Genomic DNA, 25,456 nt, shown 5'->3' with positions numbered 1-25,456 from the left:
TAGAAAGGGAACCACCAGAATACACACAGCTATTTCTAAGAAGGGACTACAGTGGGGTGAAGGGGTATGTTTCTATATCTATATCTATATCTATATCTATATCTATATCTATATCTATATCTATATCTATATCTATATCTATATCCACAAACTTCACATTTTTACTCCAGGAATTTCTATATTTGAATTTTTACAAGAATATATATGGGCTTTTAAAAAAAGACTGGTTTTTTTTTTTAATGATCTCTTGGTAGCTTGGTGGCATTTATTAGTGCTCTGTTGGAGAACTTCTCTTAAACTTGAAATGAAAGTAGTAAATCCATATAAAGTGCCTAGAACAGTGCCTGACACACAGTGGGTACCCAGTAACTGTGAGCTGCCCTACTGCCGTTATATAGAAACAGTACCTCTTTCATTTGGTTCAGCGGCCGCGAACATGGCCATGAAGCCATTCCCAGCTGTGTTGGCATCAGAAATCATCTGCACCATCATCTTGTTGCCACTGGACACCAGGGCTCCCGGCCGGAAGGTGCCACAGAAGCGCCCGATGCGCTGACCATTGGTGTGGCCACTGTACACGTCCACAAAATCGTAGCGGCACAGGTTGTCACTCTCCAGATCGATGAATCGGAAATTGAGAACGACCACTTTTCCCTTGGGAACCTGCCGAGAAAAGGGCCAATTGGAAAACTTTGCCATGAAAACAACATCCGAGGCCTTCTCATGTACCAATTACTAAAGTAAGCAGATAAAAGTATAATATCCAAGATGATGCTTCCCCCCACCCCTCAAATCTGAACTAAGCCAGAAAAGATATTCCTAATAAAATCTAAGTGTTTATTCTTTTTGACAAATCCACAATACTCTAGGGTACACAGTGTTATTCCTAGGTTGTTCATCTCAACAAAGCTTCTAAATATTGGGTGAGTCTTATTCATACAAAGAATACTAGTCCTGATTGGACCTTAGCACAGATTTGCATATTCTAAAATATCAAGGTATATAAAGATATGCTTGGCAAAGAAACATTTGAAATGTCGTTTCTCACAAATACAATGGGTCAATCTCAAGAAATAGAATGTTTCCAACAAGTTCAAACTAAAGGAATTATCTGGCAGTTGTGCAGCTAATTTATAGATAAGTCACTTTGGGTCCTGAAAAATCCAGATCAGCTGTGTATACTGATTACATTAACTGAGTAATTGTTGCATCATCTCTTCTCCAAGTCACTGAGATTTTGTTTGTTTTTTAGGTGAAAACTTTATATACTAGGTAAACTTGAAACACAATGCACTGATGAAAATCATGAGTTTTCACTTTCTCCTAAGACTTTATTCACCATAATTTCCTCCATATAATTCTTATGATGTTTTCTTCCTTGTTCCCTGAATAGGTAGAAAACAAAATGGCTGCAAAAACATTTGGCAGAATTCTTACAAAAGCTCCATTTCTTTCTCAGTTCACACCATCTTTTAATTTCCTCATTCAAGTTGCTTAGTCATATAGTTTCGATCAGACTTATTTCACATTTTCAACTACACGACGTCCCCACTGAATAGCATAAGAATTTTATTCTGTAAAAACTTACAGATGACAAAGGTCAGTGATTTAAAAAAACAACAACAACCTACAAGCCATACTGGTTAGTTTATATTCATCTTAATTAACTATCTCACACTCAAGAGTCAATAGATACTTTAACAATACAGCTTCCCCATGTTCGTGAGTTCAGTGCCATGATTTTGTTTTTCCTACAATAAGAGGAAGTATTTCAGTGCTACTTGCCTTTTGTGTCAAACACATGCACACTCCTACATAAAATCTGTAATGGAGTAGTCACAAGAAAGGGTATATTTTGGCTTTGCCATGGTTGCCTTCTAATTGCTAGGAGCTTATCTTAATGGTATGAATTTCAGAAGGTCCAAAGCTACAGTCTAAGAAGCTGATAGCAGAAAATGCAATTTAATTTTTAAACATTCTCACTGAGATATCTGTTATAGAACTTCCTTGTTTTCTGTTTTGGTTTGTTGCATGCAATCTCTATTAATCCATGATCAGAAAATTGTTATAATGTGATGCCATCTATAATCTTAAATATAAGCAAGCTCTCTATGAATCATTGAAAAATACCCAGCCAAAGAAAATGTTTTGAACTAAATTAATTTAATTTGGATTGTCCTTGCATGAATAATAACTATTTGTATAAATGTATTGACAAACATTATGGAGGGTAATTCAAAGTTGTGCGACTCTTCATCTTCAGAGTGAGGATAAAAAAAGGGATGAGGCCTTAACAATAGAGCCCTGGAGCACTCCAGTGTCATCAGATCTTCAAGATGATGTCAAACCGCCATAGAAACTGAAGCAGTGAGTAGATGGCGACCAGAAGGGTGTGGTGCCCGGAAGCCAAGTAAAGAGAGTATGTCCAGGAGGAAGAACTGGTCAGCTGAGTTAACAGGAAGATGAGGATTGAGAAATCCCCACTGGATATAGCAACCAGAGGTCAGTGATGACTCTGACAAATGTTTTTGTGGAGCAGCAGGGACAAAGCCTGATAAGAGAAAAATTGAAGAGAAAATGGAGTGAGAGGAATTGGTGATAATGAGTATACACAAGCCTTTCAAGGAGTTTGGCTGGAAGGATGAAAAGAGTAATATGAGGGTTACTGGAAGGGGATGAGGGTCAAGACCAGTTTCAAATGGGCTACATTAAGGCATGTTTGCATGTCAGTGGGAATAATACTGCAGAGAGGGCAAAACTGATGAAGGAGGAGAGAGGGAGAATTGCTGGAGAAATGCCATTGAGCAAACCAGGGGAGATTTGATCTAAGGGTCAGATGGAGGAGGCTTCCTTAGATAGGAGTGTGGATGGCTGTCCCAGTCAGAGGAAGGAAGACAGGTGCAGGCAGGTTAGCAGATGAGGTTGTGAGAGCACATGAAACTTTTCTTCTGATTGCTTTTCTTTTCTTAGTGAAATAGGAAACAAGGTGGTCAGCAGCAAGAGTGGATACGAGAGCAGCTTTAGTAGTTTGAGAACAGAGAAGGTGTGTACATTTACACTAGGGAAATGTAGCAGGCGGCCTGGGTGGAGGTGCAGAGCAGGCAGACTGTTGGATTTCAGCAGTGTGGGTTGGGGGTTGGAAGGTGGTGGCTGAGGGTGGGTGTTTGCTAAGTGAGGACTATGGAAGAAGAGAGGGCCAAGAGAGTTAAGGATGTAAGCAGGGGAATGCGCATAATGGTAGACCCCAAGCTGGGTAGGGACAGAAATCAGGATGCAGTGGAGTGAGGACAGTAACAACCTGGATTGTAGTGTAGGAAAGCATAATGACCATGGAAGGGGGTGGCTGAGGAATGATGGAGGATAAGCTCATTGGAATGGAGGAGGTTAGAGACCCAAAAGGATCATTGACAAATATACTGAAATTACTATGAATTATCACAAGGAAGAATGTTGAAGACAGTGACAGGGAGCCAGGGGCTAAAATTTATAAAAATGAGGTTTTTAGATGACAACAAGGAAGACACTGGACAGCATAGTCCTGTTTCATTAAGTTCTCAGTTCTTTGACACTAAGAAAATTCTGTTGATTCATTCCTGTAGTCAGGCTGTTGAAATGGACACAGGCCTTGACTACTCACCCCCAGTGAGATAAATCATTCCTTCACAAAAGTTCTTTACTGGGTCCCATTGCAATGAAAAGTTGAAGCTTCTCTGAGAACGAGACACAGTATGTCCAGCAGTAAAAACTGGGTTACATCATTGCGAGTTTGAACACAAGTTGATCCCAAGAACCCTGGCACAAATTCTATGAAGAAAGGAAGCAGAGGAAACCTGTACCAGTAGTGGGTCCACAGTGACCAGAGACAAACGCCATCTTGTCCTGAGAAATCCTACCGCATGTGATGTGACACATATACAGCAAACCCTTTCACTGTGATGCAGCAGCTGCTTGTCATATTTATATAAATAATCAAGACTGTCTACTGCGCTGTGATGCAAACTTTGCTGAGTTCTCGTATTGTCCTAAAGGACTTTGGAAAGCAAATTCTCTGAAGATGATCCTTCCACTTGAAGAATCTACAGTTTGTATTCTTGGTTTTTCTTTGTTAAGAATATTTTTAAAATACAGAAAGATATATAGATACATGGAGTAATATAACAAACATCTGGGTGCCGACTGTTCAGAATTATTATTGTCAACAATTTGTCAGCATCTTTTTAAAGTCTTCTTTAAAAAAGAAATTAAAAATTTCACACAAAATGAGGTTTCCTTTGTCTTCGTTCCAGGTCTCACTTCTCCCTCCTTTCTCAGAAACAACCACTGTCACAAATGTAGTGGATTTTCTTCTATATCATTCAAACTACTTTTATATACATGTATATGTATCCATGCAAAATGTATTGCTGTGTTTTTGTGTGTTTTAAAAATGAATAAAAATGGGTTAATGCTATACACATCACAGTACGATCTGGGCATCATTGAATTTTCTGGATGAGGAAGAAGAAAAAGGGGAAAAATAAAAATTAAAACAAAAACACACAGGGCCTTCATGAGCTATTCCTTCTGCCTAGAACACTTTCCCACTTCTGTATTTCTGTACTCATGCTTAGGGTCTTAGTTTCAAGGTCACCTCTTCCTGAAGGCACTCCCAGACCCCCCAAGTTCCCCTCAAAAGATGGATTCTGCCCAGTTAGCAGCCTGCCCCTTGTGGCTCTGAGCATGAGATGGCTCAACTCACTCACGGTAAGTTTGTTACTGTCGGCAGAAAGAATAGGGCCACAGGGAGAGAGGGGCAGGAAGGGAATGGAGGAGGTGAGAGGAGACTAAGGAGGGAGGAGATGATTCCAGTGGCCAAGAGAGGACCCAGGATGCCATCTTGTCACTTTAGGTAAACTTTAGCTAATTATGTGGATTACAATATTATTAGCATAGTAGTTTAGGAAAATCTGTATCCCCTGTGTCACCATGACAGTTCTTTTTTTTGTCCCCCTTCTTCCGTCTCCCCCTCCCTCCCCGCTCTGGTTCAAGCCATTGTTTCTCAGTCTAGTTGTGTAGGACACAGCTCCCAGGCCCATGCTGGTGTCGTCGGTTGGCTGCTCGCAGCAGCTCACGGCAGCTCTCGCCGGCTGCCAGCCGCTCACAATGGCTGCCGGCCACTCACACTGGCCACGGGCCATTCATGGCAGCATGGTAGCCCATGGCAGCACAGGGCAGCTCACACTGACCTCCGGCTGCTCACGGCAGCCCAGCTCCAGGGAGAGCTGTTGTTCACAATCTTAGCTGTAGAGGGCGCAGCTCACTGGCCCACGTGGGAATTGAACCAGTGAACTCCGCGTTAGGAACACAGGACTCCAACCACACCACCTGAGCCCCCGGGCTGGCCTACCATGGCAGTTCTGACAAGAGCGAAATGAGGACAAAATTCCCTCCTTCCGACAGAAGGAGTGGTCAGCGAGGACCCACCTAGGAACACCTACAACGCCAGCCCTAACTGTCGAATATTTCAGGCCTTCATGGTAACTGTGATAAATTCCCAAGCCTCACTTTTCTTCGGGGCAGCTGCTCTTCTCTGGGCATGCCCATTCTCACCATCCTGAGAGTGTACTGTCCTTTTTTAAACAAATCTGCTTGCTTGGCTTATTCGGTGAGTTCCCTGAATTCTTTCCTGTAATGACCACCAAGAATCTGTTTTTCGGCAACAAGTTTTCCCTGAAAGGTAGAGCTCTAGAAAACAGGGATCCCTCTGCCTCATTCCCTGCTGCATCCCCAACCTCAGGACAATGCATGGCCCAAAGCGGACATGCATCAAGATTTATTAAATGCCAGAGTCAATTGGGAGCCACGTGGGGCTCCAGCTTCTTTGCACAAAGTGTGGACGAGGTACCTCCTGGTGGCTCCACCTCCTGTGGTTCTCATAGCTGCTGCCCTGTCCAGCAACAGTGCTCCAGAAGGCTGCTCCCCTTTCTAAGCCATTTGTTACAAAATGGAGGTATTTGGGGAAACTTTATATTTCAAATCTCCTGTAAATGCTAACACTTAATGCAGAAACTCAATCAAGAAGCTTTTTTGGTGGCAATTAGACCTAGTGACTGTTTTGTGAGATTATATTGACCAGGGGATTCATTATTTGCCTGTAGAAAAACAATTCTACATTTGTGTTTTTTCCTATCAACAGCCGAGTCCTGTGTGAGCCAAAACCTAGTGCTGCAACACTGACCTTAGCTCACCCCACAGCCCCTGGGATGTCCTGATTGTCACAGGCTGATGAGACAAGTCTCGGTGCCAGTGCCAATGCCCAGCTGCTGCCAGAAAACAAGTGGGGAGACAACTGTGTTTTAAGCTGACTTTTGCCTTTTCAAGATACTATGAGCAAAATGCAAACACGAGGCCAGCTTCTTTTGTGTGGAGTAGATTTCTGTAGAAATGGTAACGCTCCTTTTGTCTACAGTCTCTTCCCCTAACACATCACTTACTAATTTGAGTGACAAGCTCTGTTGCTCCAGCCTGTTTGATTTGTTTTTCAAAGCCACTGTTTTATCTTCTAAGACTTTCCTCTTCCACAAAGAGATATGTGTGAAAGCAAGCTTGCTCTAAAATGCAGGGCAGATTTTATTTACATGAAGTTCAGGGGGTGTGGCAGCACAGTGTCATCTCACATATACCCCCCAAATGTAATCCAGAGAAATTTATGTACAAATATTTGGCTATATTTCAAGAGAGGGATAAATCAGAAGGTTAGACCTTATTAATGTATATTCTGTGTTTATTTAAATGCTCCTGTTTTAAAAGAAGGAAGCTTATAAATGTTTGGAAAATAAAACATATTTTTATTAGTGGAAATAACATGTCATGTTTTGAGTAGTTTTTCTTTCTTTTTTTTTTTTTTTTGGTTGGGGATTTCACCAAAAAGAGCCCTTTATACCCTCGATGTCTGGAAGGAGGAAGGAAACCTCCAACCACCTCAAGCCCAGCAAGAGGCACCACCAGCGGAGACTGGGTTACACCCCTTGCTGAAAACTGTCCAAAGCTCTCCCATGAGCTTGGAATAAAATCCTCACTTTAGTTACAGCCACACACTTAGTTGGTGTATATCAGGTGCCAGGTATTTTTCTAAGCACTTTACGCATATGATTTCATTTTATCCCTACAGCAACCTTATGGAGTTAAAATTATTGGCCCAGTTTTATAGTTTATAGGCGAGGAAACTAGGCACACAGAGCTTAAGGCCATGCATGGTGTGGCCTCTGAATATCTCTCAAACCTCATTTTTCCGCCTCATACAACAATTTGGCTGTTCAAGAAATCCTCTGAGCTGGTTTTCCACCTCAGGGCCTTTGCACAGTCTGGTCCCTCTGCTTGGCACACTCTTCTCCTTGATATTCACCTGTCTGCCTCTCCCTCATCATTTAAGTCTCAGCTCAAGTGTCACCTTTGGAGAGAGGCCTATCCTGAGCCCGTCAGTTTTTTTACACCACATAACCATGTGATTTCTCTACAGATCATTTCTCATCTGTCTTTCTACCAGAATGTAAGCTCCCAAGACCAGAGCTTGTCCATAGCTAGTCCAGTGCCTGGCTATTACAAAAGTTCAAAAACTAGTTATTGAATAAATGACTAGGAGCCTTATAATCTTAGATTTTAAAAAACAATGCAGGCCACAACTCCTATTGCCCACACATACATTTGTGTGTCAGTATAAACTCACAGGTACAAGACAAGCGGCATTAGCACCCCTCTGGGAAGGAAGAAATGACTCAGAGTGGTGCTAATAGCTTAGAAATGGCTCAGAGTGGTGCTAATGGCAAAGCCCGTCTCCTCTCCTCTCCTGACTCGTAACCCCCTGTGTTTTCCATGGCCTGACTAAGGCAGAGACTGAGGAAATGCTCACCAATTTCCTTTCCTCTTTCCCTGGGCACACAGGAGGTCAACATTACCCAGCCTCCCTTGCAGTCAGGTTGGGGACACGTGACTAAGTCCTGGTCAGTAGACTGTAGGTGGAAGTGAGTACTCTCCTTCAGGCCTCGTCATAAAAGGTCCCATGCAATCCTTGTGCAGTTCTCTTTTTGCTCTGAGGAAGGGATTTGGTGGAGGAAACTGGAGGTCCTAAGAGACAACAGCGCTATGCAGGAGTTAAGGCCCAAAGGACAATGACCAGGGACCGCCATCCACCTGCATGGGACTGTGACCTGAGCAAGAAACAACCTTTTTCTGTGTTGGCACTTATGTGTGGGGGGTTGTCTGTACAGCAGCTTTCCACTGTGTGCTAGTTATACTGATCAACAAACGGACAGTGACATTCACCGGTGGTCCTTACCCAGCAGTTGTGACAGGCAGCTGTAGAGACACCTTCGTTGTTTTTGGTGCTTATAAGTTCGATATGAATCAAAAGTGTAACGTGGCCACCAAAAAAGTGGACGCAATGTCACGCTGTGTAAATAGCAAGGGAGGCAACAGACAATTTGAAGTGGTGATACATTCTCACAGAAGCGAGAAAACTCGGCATCCGCGAAGTCCGCGCTGGCACTTCAGTGGCCAGTGCTACAGTATAACGGGCCCTTGAGCACTATTCCTGTGACCCCGAGTCTTCCGTCTGGGGCTGGTCAGCGGAGGTGAGAAGGCGATCAGCCGTGAGTACGGCTTGAGCTGGGAGGAAGATGGGTCTTTTGCTGACGGCTTGGCTACGAAGTGAGCCATAGGCTGGGCTTCGGGATGAGCGCCTTTTGCAAAGGCTGCCTGAGGTGAAGGAGAAAACGTCAGGGGAAGATCATGGCTGTGGTGGCCATGCAGCACCGCGGGGGTTACTGAACTCAAGTCTGCCAAGAGAAAGCACAGGTGGAAAAACAGTGAAGGAACACCAAAGCAGAACCCGGAGCCGCAGGAACTCTGCTGCGGTGATTCCGGCGGGGCAGGGCCAGGCGATCCTGCAGCGCTGCAGGCCTCGGACTTGCTTTGGGCAGGAGGTAAAGTAAGTTTCACTGGAGAGTTTCTCTTTCACATATGTGTGTCTTCTGGTTTCCCTGGGGCTAATAATGTCATTAGGACCCTACTGGGATGTGAGTGGTGACAAATCCTCTAAGTAAGTCATTCTTTCATCAACTTCCTTGAGAACTGCATTTTCTTTTTAGCTCTTTGTTCCTGAAATGGTTTACTGCAAAATAAAAAAGCACTACCAAACAATAAAACAAAGATTTATAAAACAAAGAGCGGTAGATTTATACCTAGTAATACATAACAAAACCACTCTGGCAAGAGCAGCCAGACTGTTCTATAGCAGAACAGCTCAGCCTCCATATCCCAGCGTATCCTTCAAGTAAATGAATCTATACTTCCCATGTGGTCCACAGGACCAGCCAGCTGGCACCCTGCTGGCTTCGTGCCCCTCACTGGCCACAGCACCCACCACAGCACTGGTATCACATGCCTGACAGCAGCAGCAGCAAATACTCATCCCCCCAGCCCCCGAGACTGGAAGAAGTCACTGAACCTACTGACTGATGCCCACGCTGTTTCTGTGACTAGTGTGGGTCCTGAGTGCTATGCTTGGAAGATGTTAGTTGTGTCAGGAAAAAACAGACAGTTCTCACTGGTTGTCTTTCAGTTTTAACTATGTGTTGAACAGAGAACTCGGCACTGCATATGATGTATGACACTTCTAGAAAAGACTATGGCAGAAGATGAAAGTACAAAGTGAAGCTCTACGAAATCCATCCTCGATTATCTTATAGCAACTATTAAGAGTAACATTTCTCCCGAACAACGAAAAATCCATGACAAATGATAAACCATATGAGATGCCCAGAATGACAGGCACATGTTGGAACTGTCCAGGAAAAATGAGAACATGTGACTACCCTGGCCTTAGGGTAGTCATTTCCTCTGAAGTTTGAAGCTGCCCCACTGGATCCTAAAAACCATATGTTGGCTAAATTAATAGCTGCTAAAGAATCAAAGGATGATAGTGTAACAGAATGGTTTCCTGCTACCTGTAGAATAAAGTCCAAGCTCCTTAGAATAATGGTATGTAAGGCCACCCCATTCTGACAGTCTAGTATCACCTTCCCTCAGCTCTTCCTATGTAGGGTGCCAATCTACCCATGCTCAAAAACACCCAGCCCTTTTCCTTTCCCTCCTCTGTGAGGTCATGTGTACGTTCCCTGCCTGGCACCCTTTATCCTGATATCAGACGTCAGCTGCCTAAATTCAAAGTCTGGGCCAAATGCACCTTCTCTAGGAACACGCCACCCTCGCACTTCTCAACCAGAGTAACCAGACGCTAGGAGGCATTACGTTCCTCTTTCAACTGCCAGAGCCCACTGTTCTCCCCTCTCTTTTGGTGGACTTCTCAGCATCTATAGGGCCCCACAGGGTCTCCGGGTCTGGGGTGTATGCTCTGCCTCACAGTGGACTGTGAACCTTTCGCAGGCAGGACTGTTCCATTCTGGTTCCTCTGTGTCTGAGTAACTGAATGCACATGGAGCTGGGCCCAGGCATCAAAAAGGTGCCAGGAAAGGGAGGATAGAGAGGGGCAAAGTTATCTATCTTCACTTCATATATTTTAGTCTCGGATCTCTGAATACTTTGGGGATTCCCTATGCCATTTGATTATTTGTTCTGCAAATTAACAAATATTCATTAAATACCAGCTGTGGACACAGCAGCACATATCCAGCTAGGATCAAACATAAACTCCAAGTGTCCATATGACCCAGAACCCAGCAGCGCCTCCTTGGGACAAGCTGCGGTCCCACTAAGACATGTGAGAGACAGCATTAAAAGTTTGTAAAAACAAACAAACAAACAAAACCCCACCCCAAGCAATCAGCTTTGTTATAATCTCTCATTCTGCATATATTGGATTATAATTTTTTAAAGTAAGGATATTCATTTCCTTTTCTTAGCTGTGTTTCATGATAGAAGACTGCAGATAGGTCGTGGAAATTAACGCTAGCCAATTTCTTCACACCTTCAAAAAATGGAACAAAGGACGTAAATTCTTTTAGGATATTCCTACAATTCTTAGGAGTTGTCAACATGAGTTAATCAAGCACAGGATAAACACAATTGGTGGAGATTCTTGGAGAAAAAGCCACTGGGACATACTGTCTGACAGCAAGGCTTGAGGAAAACAGACATAAAAGCCAGGGGAGACTTTTGCTAGTGCCCTCTGTGTCATGTTTTCTTCTTAATGACACGTATGATTTTGGGGGGAAAGTTTTTATAGGATAGAGCTGATGTCTATGCAATGATCTAAGAAAAAAATATGAAAATATTTTCAAGAAAATACTTCTGTAATCTGTAATTTCATCTGGGAAATCTGTAATGGATCAGGAACCCAAAATTATATTATTTCACTAGGAATGAAACAAAAAGCCCTTCCCTTCTGGGATGAGAGAAGTCCCAATAAGGCAGTAAACACATTTAAAAGAGAACAGATGCAAATGTGAGCAGCCAATGTTCTCTTGAATGAGAAACAGGGTGTACGTGGTCGGATGAGGTTGCTACAAGAGAACTAAAATTGTTTTTAAACCTAATTCTTATACCAAAAAAATGAATGTCCATAGTTTATAATCTAAACTAACTCCATCAGGCTATGATGGAAACTAACTGTCCTTGGCCCCCCTGTGACTAGTGTGGGTCCTGAATACTATCCTTAAAAGATGTTACATAGTTGTGTCCGGAAAGGGTTGGGAAAAAAATAGATTTCCCTGATTCCCGTCCCTGATTCCCACTCCTCAGAGGCAACCAGTTTTATGCTTTTGACAGTTTTGTCTGGAATTTACCTCCTTGTTTCTAACTAACATGCTTGTGCTGCTATTTCTTCATTTATCCCTTTAAAAATTCATCTCTTTGTTTACTACTGTTGCCCCATTCCTCCATCAAAGTTTTGGTTATGTCAATATTCAGGCTCTCCATTACTATGACTGCATAAATACTACTCTCTGCTGAGCTAAGCTGTTACATTTTTTGGGTCCATTTTTTGTTTTTCCTAGGGCAAATGGCTGCCTTGTTTTCTGTGTACCTATCACTAAAATCCCTCTCAACAACAACCAGGCACTGGTATCTTATCAGTTCCATTTTCTTCTTGGAAACATCCATTCTGGAGCCCTCCATCCTCCCGTTCTCCCTCTATCTAGTCTGGACTGGCTACTCTCAAGGTTGCTGCATAGCTGATGGGATGGGACTGGCTTCATCATCAGCTCAGGAAATCCCCCCAAGGCTCCTTTGTTGTTTTTCTTGCTTGCTTTATTTCCTCATTTTGCTGGAACTCATCCTTTTGTAGTTTTCTTTAAAAGGGTGTACAGAGATAAAATGTTTAAGATATTGCATATCTAAAAACATCTTTATTCTGTGCTCGCATTTGCCTGCCAGTTTGGCAGGGTACAGAATTGTAGCTTTAGAATAATTGTCATCACAATTTTAAAGGCATTGTTCCATGGCCTTCTAGCTTCCATGCGATCCCCACCCCCTTCCCACCTCCAGAAGCTTGTAGGATTTTCTCTTCTAAACTGAACAAAGATACAGCTTAGTGCTTGTCTTTTTCTATTCATCGTATAGAGTATTATTTCTTTAATAATCCCTTTCTCTCCATATTCTGTTCTTTTTCTAGAACTCTTATTAGTCAAATCGAGACTTCCTAGATATATCTTCTAATTTTCTCATCTTTTCTCTCAAATATTTTATCTCTTCTCCTGTTCTACTTTTCTGAGTGCCTTCTTCAAGTTTATCTTCCAGCTCTTCTATTAATTTTTTTTATTTCTATCAAGTCATTAATTTCCAGGAGTGATTTTTGTATTTATTGTTTATTTTTTTAGCATCCTGTTATTATTTTATGTGCACGATATCTTTTCTTATCTCGCTGAGGATATAATCATTTTGAAGTTTTATTCCACTCTCTGCATTATCTCTATTTCCTTATAGTTTTTGTTTTCTGTGTCTTTGGAGCTCCACTGGTTCATGTAAGAGGCTTTTCTCAAATGTCTAGTAACACTCCACTGTCCATTCATATTCAGAACTGAGGTGAGGCTGACTGGAAGCTCTGTGGCAGGGCTTGTCACCATAGTGTGACACGGAAAAGGCTGGCTTTTTCACTGGGCCTCCCAAATGTTAGTATCCAGAAGTCCTTTCTCTGGGGTTGCTCATTTTCTCTAAGATCCTTCAATGACTTGCAGGAGGTGTAAAAACCTTCCTGCAGTTTTCATAGGAGGAACAGGTGGAAAGGGGGTTGGGAGGTCCTCACAATTCGGTCTGTAGACTTTAATTATTCCATTTTCAGTGTCACACCTCAGCCTGGCCCTTCTGCTGTACTTGCAGTTTCCAAGTCCAGAGAGCCTCTGGTTTCCAGAGAACAAACTCTGCCATGATGGAGGGTGACCAGGGAAAGAAAACAGCCAGTCACTTGCTGCTTGGAGTAGAGGAGGAAACCTGAGTGGTTAACTGCTCTTAAAAGGCTTTCAAACATAATTTTAGTTTTTAACTTCACCTACCCTGCTGCCTTTCAAGAAACCTGGCATTTCCAGTTCCTGAGCCTTTCGGGGACTCTGTGGCACAAATCAACTTGCTTCTCATTGACATGTCCCCTCCCCTCTGATAGACATACTGATTTTCATTCTCTATACTTTGTTAATTCAGTTACCACTGATCATCTGCTTTCTTATCTTACAAAATGTTGTTGGTATCACTCATCTACTATTAATTCCATTCCAGTTCCCTTTATCCTTGTGGGTTTAAACTTTTAAATTTCCTTACTATAGTTTTGGTGGGATTTTGAGATGGAGCAGAAATAAGAACATGTGTTTAATCCACATGCTTAACCAGAATAAGGTGATTTTTATTAAGAAGTAGTAAGAATGATATGACATTATAGTCTTAGGTTATGTATGAATGTGTTATGTATGACATTATAAAATTATATGCAAGAGTATATTTCAAAATAAATGCCAGATTCTATCAAGAACCTATTAAGTACCAAGAATTATGTTAGATGCTATGGAGGACTCATGAGACCTGAAAGACAGCTATAATATTACCATTTATAATGACTTTATACTATTCTAATGTATGCCGGTATCATAATTTATAGAAACAATACCATATTTTTCTATATTCAGTATGTTTCTATTTTTTCATTAATATAAATAATGCTATTAGGAACACAATTATATAAATCTTCTTTTGTTTAAGGGAATATTTCTGTAGCATAAATTTCTTAGAAATGGATTTGATAAGTCAAGGAATATAGGCATTTTGGATTATTACTCCCAAGAAAAGTTGAATTCACATTCTTATTTTACACACTCTCAGCTACACTAGTGTTGTCAATATTTACCAATATGGTAGGCAAAAAATTACACACCACTTGTTTTAATTTCACAGTGGGCATTTGCATGGGAAAGCTAGGTTCACTTAAAGTGGTGGAGATAAGATGGCTGGTGGCAGGTAAAGGAAACTTCATCAAAGATGACCTCGGAGGTTTTAAGCCCAGAGACACCAACCACATGACAAAGGCAGGGAGAAAGAGAGAAAAGTTTCATTTTATTTTGCTTTAGAGATAAGTAACATGGAAGGATAGGGGGTATAATAAACAATTTTTAACATGTCAAGTTAAAGATATTAGAGGAATATGTTTCAATATCAAAAGGCAGTTAGAATGATGGTTTGTAACTGCCTTTTGATATTGAAACAAAGATTTTAAAAGGTGTAATTGTCTCAGGAAAGAGGACATGGAAAAACTTATAAGAGAAAATAAAAAAGATCTAAGATGGTAGAGTAGATAAATGCTGTGCTTGCCTCCTCTGGTGACCACATTAAAATTACAGCTAAATTCTAGAACAATCAACCTGGAGAACCATCTGAAGTCTAGCTGAAAAGAAGTTTTATAACTAATGATATAAAGAATGAGCCACGTTAAGACTGGTAGGAGGGACAGAGATGCAGAACAGGCCCCATACCTGCATGTGGTGGTTGAAAATCAGGAGGGATATTTCAGCCATGAAGGTTCCCCCCACAGGAGCAAGGTTACCCCAGCCCCATACCAGGTTCATCAGCCCAGAATACTGGTGCGAGGAAGAGGAGCCCCCACAACAATCTGGCTGTGAAAAACAGTGGGGATTCTGACCATCCAGGTTAGAAAGAAGGCTATGGGAAACCCAGTCATCCTCTTAAAGGGCCTGTGCATAGATTCAGTCACTCACAGGCCCTCACCCTGGGTTCTGGAGGGGGGGGGGGGACAGTGACTCAGGGGGCGCTGAAGACATACAGGAGGAGAGACTTAGTTGTGTGGCTTCAGGGAGAGGACTAGAGAGACAGTTGCCATTGTCCCTGTGTGGGGATCTTCCTCCCATGCAGCCGGCAGGTGGGCACCATTTCCTGTGTTGATCCCTCCCCACAGGCCAAATCTGAATCTGAATTGGTCTGGTGAGCTCTGCTCACTCCACCCTGCTAACTTCTTGGGAATCCACCCTACCCAACTTCCCCAATGATGGAGGCACTTTCTCAGAGAGCAGCCAGCCCTGCACATATTGCACTCTTTCTTGAAAACTATCGAGGTCCTTGGGCCCCAGTTGGGTGGCTACTGGTCTCTATGTGCTCTGAGACTTTTGCTGAGTAGCTCCAGGCTCAGCACTGGCACCAAACCAGAATCTAGATTAACCAGGTGAATACAACTCTTCCCACTCTATTGACTCCCTGAGACCTTGGCTCACCCAACTCGTGTACTGCTTTATCAGTGGCTGAACCTTTATCAGCACATGAACCTTAAGGGAGTTAGCAGATGACAGCAGGCCTCAGCGTGTCCTGGCTTTTTGCAGAGCTACTCCAGGTCAGGTACTGGTGGCAGCTATCCTCGGTTTGCAGCATGGGCTCTCCCACATGCGTCCAGGTTTAGCACAGGCAGTGAACAAACTGTGGATAGCTTTGTAGATACTACCATGTAGTCCTCAGCCAGTCACAGGCAGTGGGTGACCCGGACCTGCACCAGAGCCCCTCCCAAGAGGCCCCCAAACTAACATACTTGGAGGTTAATTTCAGACCACAGCAGAATACTATCCAATGGGTCCCACAAGTGGCACACACAAAGGGCAGTCTCAACAGGCACCAAAGCCCACTGCAGCAAATCCCAATCAGTGGGGAAAGCCCCCAGTACAGCAGCCCATAAGCTGTGGACTTGGCCAAACTCCACAGCCAATCAATCCCACCCACTAATGGGCCAGTAGCAATCAAGGCTCAACTATAACAGGAGGTTACACACAACCGACACAAGGGACACTCTTAGAGCACTGGGTGCAAGTGATCAGGGAGACTGTAACAGGGCCCCACAGGTCACCTAATACATAAGGTCACCTGGCCAAGACTAGCAGATCTACCTAATACATAGAAACAAACAAAGAGAGGCAGCCAAAATAAGAAAACAAAGAAATGTGTCCCAAATGAAAGAATAGGAGAAGAATTCTGTTCAGGAGAAAAAGAACTAAACAAAATGGAGGCAAGCAACCTACCAGAGATAGAGTTCAAACAGTGGTTATAAGGATGCTCAAGAAACTTAGTGAGAACTTCAACAAAGCAATAGTAACCATAAAAAAGGACACAGAAGTCATAAAAAGAAGCCAGTTAGAAGTGAAGAATACAATAACAGAAATGAAGAATGCATTAGAAGGAATCACCAGCAGACCTGATGAAGCAGAGGATTAAATCAGCGATTTGGAAGAAAAGGTAGCAGAAAACATCCTTTTGGAACAGCAGAAAGAAAAGGAATAAAAAAAAAAACGAGGAGAGCTTAAGAGACCTCTGGGACAACATCAAGTGTAACAACATTCACATCATAGCGGCACCAGGAGGAGAACAAAGAAAGCAAGGGATTGAGAATGCATTTGAAGAAATAATGACTGAAAACTTTCCTAATCTGGCAAAGGAAATAGATGTACAAGTCCAGAAAACGCAGAGTCCCAAACAAGATGAACCCAAACAGGCCCACACCAGGACACATTATAATTAAAATGGCAAAGGTTAAATACAAAGAAAATTCTAAAAGCAGCAAGTGAAAGGCAACTAATTGCTTACAAGGGAGCTCCCATAAGATTGTCAGCTGATTTCTCAACACAAACTTTGCAGGCCAGAAGGGACTGGCAGGAAATATTCAACGTGATGAAAAACCAGGACTTACAGCCAAGATTATTCTACCCAACTAAGCTATCATTTAGAATCACCGGCCAGATAAAGAGCTTCCCAGACAAGAAAAAGCTACCCTGCTTCCCTGAAAGTAAGACCCGGTATTATTATATTATATTATATTATATTATATTATATTATATTATATTATACCCAGTCTTATAGTAAAATAAGGCCAGGTCTTATGTATTAATTTTTGCTCCAAAAGACGCATTAGATCTGATGGTCCGGCTAGGTCTTACTTTGGGGGAAACACGGTAGATCATCACCACCAAACCCGTATCACAAGGAATGTTAGCGACTTCTTTAAGTTGGAAAAAAATAAAAATATGAATAATAAAATAACAATAGCTACATATCTATTAACAATTACTTTACATGTAAATAGATTAAATGTTCCAATCAAAAGATGTAGGAGGGTTGCATGGATAAGAAAACAAGACCCTTAGATTCACTTCAGATTGAAGGACACACACAGACTATAAGTAAATGGAAAATGGAAAAAAAAAAAAAAAAAAAAAGCTGTGGTAGCAATATTTACACCACATAAAATGGAGTTTAAAACAAAGGCTATAACAAGAGACAAAGAAGGACCCAGTAACCCCACTTCTGGGTATTTATTCAAAGAAACCCAAATTGCTACTTTGAGAGGACGTGTGCATCCATATGTTAACTGCAGCATTGTTTACAATGGGCACGACTGGAGGCAGCCTGGGCGTCTGTCGATGAATGAATGGATGAAGAGGAGGTGCTACATACATACAATGGAATATTGCTTGGCCATGGAAGGGAATAGGTTCTTGCCATCTGCAGTGGCATGGATGGACCTGGAGGGTATTGTGCTGAGTGGAGTATGTCAGACAGAGAAAGACAGATGCAATGTGATTTCGCTTATATGTGGAATCTAAAGAACAAAATAAACAAACAAAACAGGAAAAAAGTCATAGATACAGAGAACATTTTGATGGTTGCCATATAGGAGGGGGTTTGGGGATGGGTGAAAACAGGAAAGGCATTAAGAAGTACAAATTGGTTGTTAGAATGTAGTCATGGGATGTAGGGTATAGCATAAAGAATATAGTCAATAATATTGTAATAACTATGTATAGAGTCAGATGGGTACTAGATTTGTTGGGGTGGTAGATAGGAGGGGGTTGAGAGACATGGTGAAAAAGGTGAAGGGATTAAGAGTACAAATTGTTACAAAATAATCATGGGGATGTAAAGTAAAGCATAGGGAATATAGTCAATAATATGGTAATAAATATGTATAGTGCCAGGTGGGTACTAGACTAGTCGGGGGATCACTTCTTAAATTATATTAAGGTCTAACCACTGTGCTGTCCACCTGAAATTAATATAAAATAGGATTGACTATCAACAGTAATTGAAAAATTTTAAAAGAGGGGAAAAAGATGAAGGGGATTAAAAGGTCCAAATATTCCAGGTATAAAACAGGTTAGTCATGGGGATATAATGTACAGCATGGGGCATATAGTGAATAATATTGTGACAGCGTGGTACAGTGTCAGGTGATTGTTGGATTTATCATGGTGATCACTTCTTTAGGTCTATAAATGTTGAATAACTATGGTGTACTCCTGAAACTAATATAATATTGTATGTTAGCTATATTTTAATAATTTTTAAATAAATAAATAAATACAATTTTTTAAAAAGAAAATACAGTCTGAGGGCACAGACGGCTCTTACTCTGGCCAGATGTCTCACAATCGTGTGGCCATGAGGAGATGGTCTGAGAGAAAAGAGGTGTGTGAAGGGCTCAGAGGTACCAGAAGCCACACACCAAAGGCCACATCCTGGGGATGGTGGCAGACAAAGGAGGCAACTTGTTATTTCCACGACTGTCTTCCTAAGCCTACTGACAACTTTGCTTATAAATTCTCCTCCACTCAGATGGCCCCTCCGAAAATGATTTTTGAAAAGTGTAAATGGAATTAAAAACAAAAGTGGATAAACTAACATGCTATTTAAGAAAAATCTGAGATTCCCAGAGGAGACCTTAGACAGCAGGAGAAAAGACAGTGAATCATTTTTTTCAAATGATGTAGCATTTAAATGAAATGTTCCATGACAACACATTTAGGAAAAATCATAAGACGACACTAGTGGTCAGAGTCTCAGAATGAAGTCACTAGTACAACTTTCACGTAACTGGCATGGACGGCTTGAAAGTTATGGCAGGGCAGAGATTCAAACATGCCAGGCACTTCATCCATGGTGTCCCATCTGTTCTTGTTTCTTCAACTGCAAATCTTTGGATTATTCGTAAAATGAAAAAAATCCAAGTTTCACCAAGCACCTTTCCTCAGAGCTCTCAGCATCCTGAAGGGATGGTTAATGTTGAGGGGAAGTTTAATCTTGTGGGTTTTCAGTTCAAAGAGAAGATGATTCTTAAACCTGAGACTCCTATAATTCCAGGTGCAGCGGAGTTGCTTTTATAATCCCCCCTCTTGGCCACAGTGTTTCCTTGATATCTCAGACTCTATTCATTCAGGCCAGCCTTTGTCAATCGTAAAACACTTTTACAAAACTTCACTGAGGTAAAATTTACAAACCATAGAACTCACTCATTTTAACTTTGCATTTCAATGATTTTTAGTAAGTTTTTTAGAGTTGGTTACCCATCATCACAATCCAATTTTAGAACACTTCCATCACTCCCAAAAGATCCATCATGTCCACTGGCAGTCACTGTTCATTCCCACTCCCAGCCTCAGACAACCACTAATTTACTTCCTGTCTTTACAGATTTGCTTTTTCTAAGTGGAGTCAAATAACATGTGGTCTTTGCATCTGGCCTCTTTCACTTAGCACAGTGTCTTTGAAGTTCATCCATGTTACAGCATGAATTAGTACATCACCCAACACCACATGCTATTTACCATTCATCAGCTGATGGATATCTGAGATGTATGAACTTTTTGCCTATTATTAATAATGCTTCTATGAACATCTCTCTGCACACCTTTATTTGGATGTTTGTTTTCATTTTTTCTGCACCTAAGAGTACAATTGCTGGGTCCTATGGTAAATGTTTTGAGGCAGGACATGCAGCCTAGGAAATTGACAACCTCTTCAGAGGTGAGGTGCCTCACTGGTTACACCAGTAACAACCTGAATGTATCCAGCAGCTGCAGCTGGAGAACAACAAGAGCCAGTCTCTTGCAGCAAGGCTAATCCCTATGACCAGGACCTGACCTTTAGCGAATTATAATGTTATTATAATCTCACTTGCATTGTGGGTGTTACCCACATAATGGGGTGTTACCAAAACCTGCCCCCAGGGGTATAAATACCCCTGGTCAGAACTTACTGGGAGCCACTCGTCTCTGAGTTTGCCCCCATGTTTCTCTCAAGTGTGTACTTTTATTTTCAACAAATCACTTTCCTGCATCTGTCTCGCTCTTGAAATCTTGGAGACAAGAACCCAGTCACTGCTGCTCTGAGCTGAGTCTTCGCTTGGACATCTCCGTAGCTTCTGGCGACATCTCAACTTTAAAAGAATGTTTTCTGAAGTGGCCACACTATTTTACACTGCTACCAAGAGTGTAAGAGAGTTCCAAGTTCTTCACAACTTCAACATTTATTATGCTTTTTTAAATTTAGATATAATTGATGTATATCATATTATATTAGTTTCAGGTGTATGACTTAATTTGATATTTGTATACATTGTGGAAGTCATCCTAGTGAATGTAAAGTGCTATCTCACTGTAGTTTGGGGTTCATTTCCCTAGTGACTAATGATGCTGAACATCTCTTCATGAGATTATTGACCATTCATATATCTTCTCTGGTGAAAATCTATTCAAATCTTTTCCTGTTTTTTTAACCATTGACCCTAAAACAATTTAAAATACAAATAGAAAGAAAAGCATCAAAACTTAATTTGTAAAAAAAATTACTTAACTTGAAATAAAGATGGTCATCTGAGTCACACTGCAAAATCTGGTTTCATATATCCATGATATGCCAGGAGTGACAGGCAGGCAGGCCTCACAAGCTCGTATGACGAAGTCATTCTACACAAAATAACAGTAAGCTGACAACAGCACCTCCTAAGGAATGAACCGGCTAGGAACAATGATTTCTCACTTTCTCAATCAGCAACAATTTCTACAGAGTATAAAAAGAAAAAAATCACCCGTGAAGGATGGAAGGCCTCTCACTGCTTTTCCAAGGACAATATGAAAGAATGACAATTAAAACACACAAGGAAGTTTCAGAGATAACTACAATACAAATATTAGGTAATTAACATGTTCACTCATGACATAAGTACATCAACAAAATCAAACAAAGTATGGAGAGCTTAGAATAACTTCTGTGACTGGGAAGGAAGAAAGGAAATATGGATACGTTACGATCTTTTAATCTAAGGCTTTATTTTTCTCTTTCTAAAAATGTGGTTCGCTTAATTTGTTGTTTGGTATCACATCATCATAATAGTTATGTCTAAAAGACTCCTTGTGAGCAAGAGAAAAATAGTCAGGATGGGCAAATAGATCAGTGGAACAGAACAGAGAGTCCAGAAATAGACCCACAGTCATATGGTCTATCAATTTTGGGCAAAGATGCCAAAACATTTCAATGGGTTAAGGACCGTCTTTCGTTGAAAATTTGTTGGGAAAACTGGAAATCCTCAGAGAACAATATGAATACTGACCCCCACCTATTACCATAAACAAATTAATTTGAGATGGATCATAGACACAAATGTGAAAGCTAAACATATAAAGCTTCTAGAAGAAAACATAGAAGAATATCTTTACAGTCCTGGGTAGCATGAAAGCACTGACTACTAGAGTAAAAACTGATAAATTGGACTTCAGAAATTTTTAAATTTCTGCTCATTGAAAGAAACTGTTAATAAAATGAGTGGCTAAACTACAGATAGAAAGAAAATATTTGCAATACATATATCTGACAAATAACATATTCAGAATAAACAAAGAACCCCTACAACTTAATGACAAAAGACAAATAACACAATGAGAAACATGGACAAAAGACTTGAATAAATACTTCACAAAGAAAAACCAATATGCCCATGAAAAAAGTTCAACCTCATTAGTCATGAGAGAAGTACAAACTAAAATCACAATGAAACATTATTACACACCTTCCAGAACTGCTAAAATTAGAAAGACTGGTGGTAACAAATGCCAGAACAAGCAGCAAACAGAAGTTTCCACCATTGCTGGTGGGAGTGTAAAACGGTCAACCACTCTGGAAACTGATCTGGCAGGTTCTTAAAAGTTTCAAATATATTCCTATCTCATGACTCAGCAGTTTCACTCCTAGGTATCTACCCAAGAGAAAAGAAAACCTACGCATAAAAAGGTTTGCACAAGAAAGCTCATAGCAGCTGTATCCACAATACCTGGAATCTGGAAAAAGCACAGCTGTCTATCAACAGGAGAATGGATAAACAAATGGTGGTGTGTTCAGACAGTAGAACACTTAGCAATAAAAGGAACAAACTGCTGACACATGCAACAACATTGATATATCCAAAAACATTATGCAGAGCAAATGATGAAGAAAAAAAAGCACATTCCATTATTGTTCCATTTTTATGAAGTTCTAGAACAGAAAAAACTAATCTATGGTGCTTTCTCCTTGGAAGGCCCGGGAATTGGCTGGGAAGGACCAAGAGGGAAGTTTCTGAGTGCTGGAAGTGTTTATCTTGGTGAATGTGTCAGTCACAGAGGTGTATGCAGTTTGTCCAATTCAATGACGTAAATTTAAGATCTGTGCACTTCATGTGTACCTAAAAACAAATAACTAAAACTAAACAAGCAGGAGCACACACTCCTATGCACTTGGTAGGAACATACATCTGTCAGTCTACCGAGCGTAGAACAGTGCTCAATGTTGGCTAAAACAAAGCCGCTAGTTAAATGCCACCCACATCATTGTGCAAACTTGAAACCTGCTATTTAGGAAAATTTTGAAATTTATAATAATCTGCATAACAAATTAACGTAAAATCCACTCATATTCTGTCACCTGGGATCTATCATTAAAAACTTCATAATTTATTACATGCCACATTCAATTTATCCTGTCTTGTTAACACAACTATATCCTTAATTTGAAATAACAGTCATTCTGGATATAAATAAATGTTGCAATATCAGTGGTTAATTTGCTAGTTTCCCAAAGAAGCTAAAGCAGAATTGTGGGCAGTTGTGAACTACGGTTCTACCTCTCTGCTCAGAAAAGTACCCGGGATTTGTGATATAGATCTGAAAACTGAAGCAGAATATGTGTGCAGGAAAACCTGTCAGTAAAACTCAGAAATGAAACAAATAGTTGTAAACTCTTCCCAAAAGAATATAAGATCCTGGAGGGTGGGGCAAGAAATAAGGGAACAACGGCAATTCTTTTCTTTCTCCCAAAAAGGCTATCCATTTTTTTTCAATAAATTAATCAAATATTTATTATGTACCTACTGTGTGTCAGGTCACATGCTGGGCACTAAGGGAAGTACAAGAGTAAGTGTGGCTTTTGCTCTTAAAAAGAACATTGTCTCAGATACTGTTTCTTAAACTTTTGGCCTCCAACGGCCATTTAACAGATATTGGGAATATACACACTTTTTTAATTTTAGGCCTGTTTTTAAAAGGCTAAAATTAAATTAATTCACTACCTTAAAATGAACACAGTTTTCACATAAACAACAGGGATGATTCTAATGTATGCCAATACAAGGTAGGACAATTAAGTTCGCGAACTCATCCTAGAACAAGTGCCACATACCTCATTGCTGAGTATCACTGCGGTCACCTGCAAAGCACTCCCCTTGGGAAGCTATGCACTGATGACAGCGCCTAGTCCAACCCTCAAAGCAGTTTTGGAACTCTTTTTCTGGAATGGCCATCAGAGCTGTTGTCGTATTACCCTTGATATCCTGAATGTCATCAAAATGTCTTCCTTTCAATATTTCCTTTATCTTTGGGTAAAGAAAGAAGTCATTGGGGGCCAGATCAGGTGAGTAGGGAGGGTGTTCCAATACAGTTATTTGGTTACTGGCTAAAAACTCCCTCACAGACAGTGCCATGTGAGCTGTTGCATTGTCGTGATGCAAGAGCCATGGATTGTTGGTGAAAAGTTCAGGTCATCTAACTTTTTCACGCAGCCTTTTCAGCACTTCCACATAGTAAACTTGGTTAACTGTTTGTCCAGTTGGTACAGATTCATAATGAATAATCCCTCTTACATTAAAAAAGGTTAGCAACATCTTTGCAACAAGTTTGTGAACTGAATTGTCTGTCCTCCCACATTTGGTGATAGTCCCAAAGGCAGTCATTTTAATTTTTTAGTCTTATCCCTACAAATCAGAACACCCTCACTAAGAAAAATAAGATGTCAAGAATAGCAGCAATGTTTGCTGGCTTCATCAGATAATTCTGGAGAGTCAAATAAAATTGGGACCAGAACAAGGGAGTGATTTCTCAGAGAACTGCAGTGCTCTGTAAAATGTTAGGTCGACAGATTCAAGGCATCACACTCAAGACCTAGAAAGCTGACTGTTTCACTTCGGGCAGTAGCAGTGAATGGATTCCTGATTCTGGCTTTGGTAACGTTTAGCTCTAGAAAGTATTGTTCATATTCTGCTGTAGTGTTTGTGTATGCCCATAATAAGGTATGAATTTATTTCTCTGAAAAGTGAAAAAAATCAAATGTTGGGAATATCTCAAACTCTCAGCAACACAGTTCAACCTCAAAAGATTCCAATACCTTATATTCAAGGTAAATTCGTGACATTTGGGCTCTAAATAATAGGTTCAGGCTAGACAATAACTAGAATTTATTACTGTAATACACAGAGCAGTTCATTTGGAATAGAAGAAATGTCTTTATTGACATTGTCAGTGAAGGGAGGCGATGTTTTTGTTTGTCTTTACTATATCCCATTCTTCATTTCAAAAATCTCGCATGAGCACTTTTGTCTTCAAGACTCAGTACACTGAAGCGGCGGCAGGCACCACCCAGGCCCCTGAATTACATGCTGTACAGACATGGGCTCGCAGGCTGCCATTTGATCACGTCTCTAATTTTTGTTACTTTCTGCAACACTGACTTAAGAATATGTATAAGAAGCAAACTGTTACCTGCTGCCTGTTCTCTCTGATGGATAATTAGTATTTGGAATGGCATTGGGCTGTGGGGTCTGATGTGCACCTCAGCTTTACCTGTCCAAATGGAAGCCCAGATCTCCGCCCCCACCCCCTCACCCCCAAACCCCCCTCACTCCCCTGCC

At 41.0% G+C, this 25,456-nt stretch overlaps 1 protein-coding gene across 1 annotated transcript in view; it reads right to left on the bottom strand.

Annotated features, from left to right (window-relative positions):
- Nucleotides 1–25,456, bottom strand: part of PCOLCE2 (procollagen C-endopeptidase enhancer 2) — a 72,711-nt gene that overhangs the window by 28,594 nt on the left and 18,661 nt on the right. The window contains exon 3 of the mRNA XM_019753573.3: nt 408–663. Coding sequence (XP_019609132.2) covers nt 408–663 — 256 coding nt within the window. The remainder of the gene's footprint in view (nt 1–407; nt 664–25,456) is intronic.

The sequence above is a fragment of the Rhinolophus sinicus genome, chromosome 17 (genome assembly GCF_057876585.1).
Source record: "Rhinolophus sinicus isolate RSI-liver-muscle chromosome 17, RSI-T2T, whole genome shotgun sequence".
Lineage (NCBI taxonomy): Eukaryota > Metazoa > Chordata > Mammalia > Chiroptera > Rhinolophidae > Rhinolophus > Rhinolophus sinicus.
The sequence above is the reverse complement of the archived record's forward strand: the minus strand, read 5'-3'. Positions and strand labels throughout refer to the sequence as shown.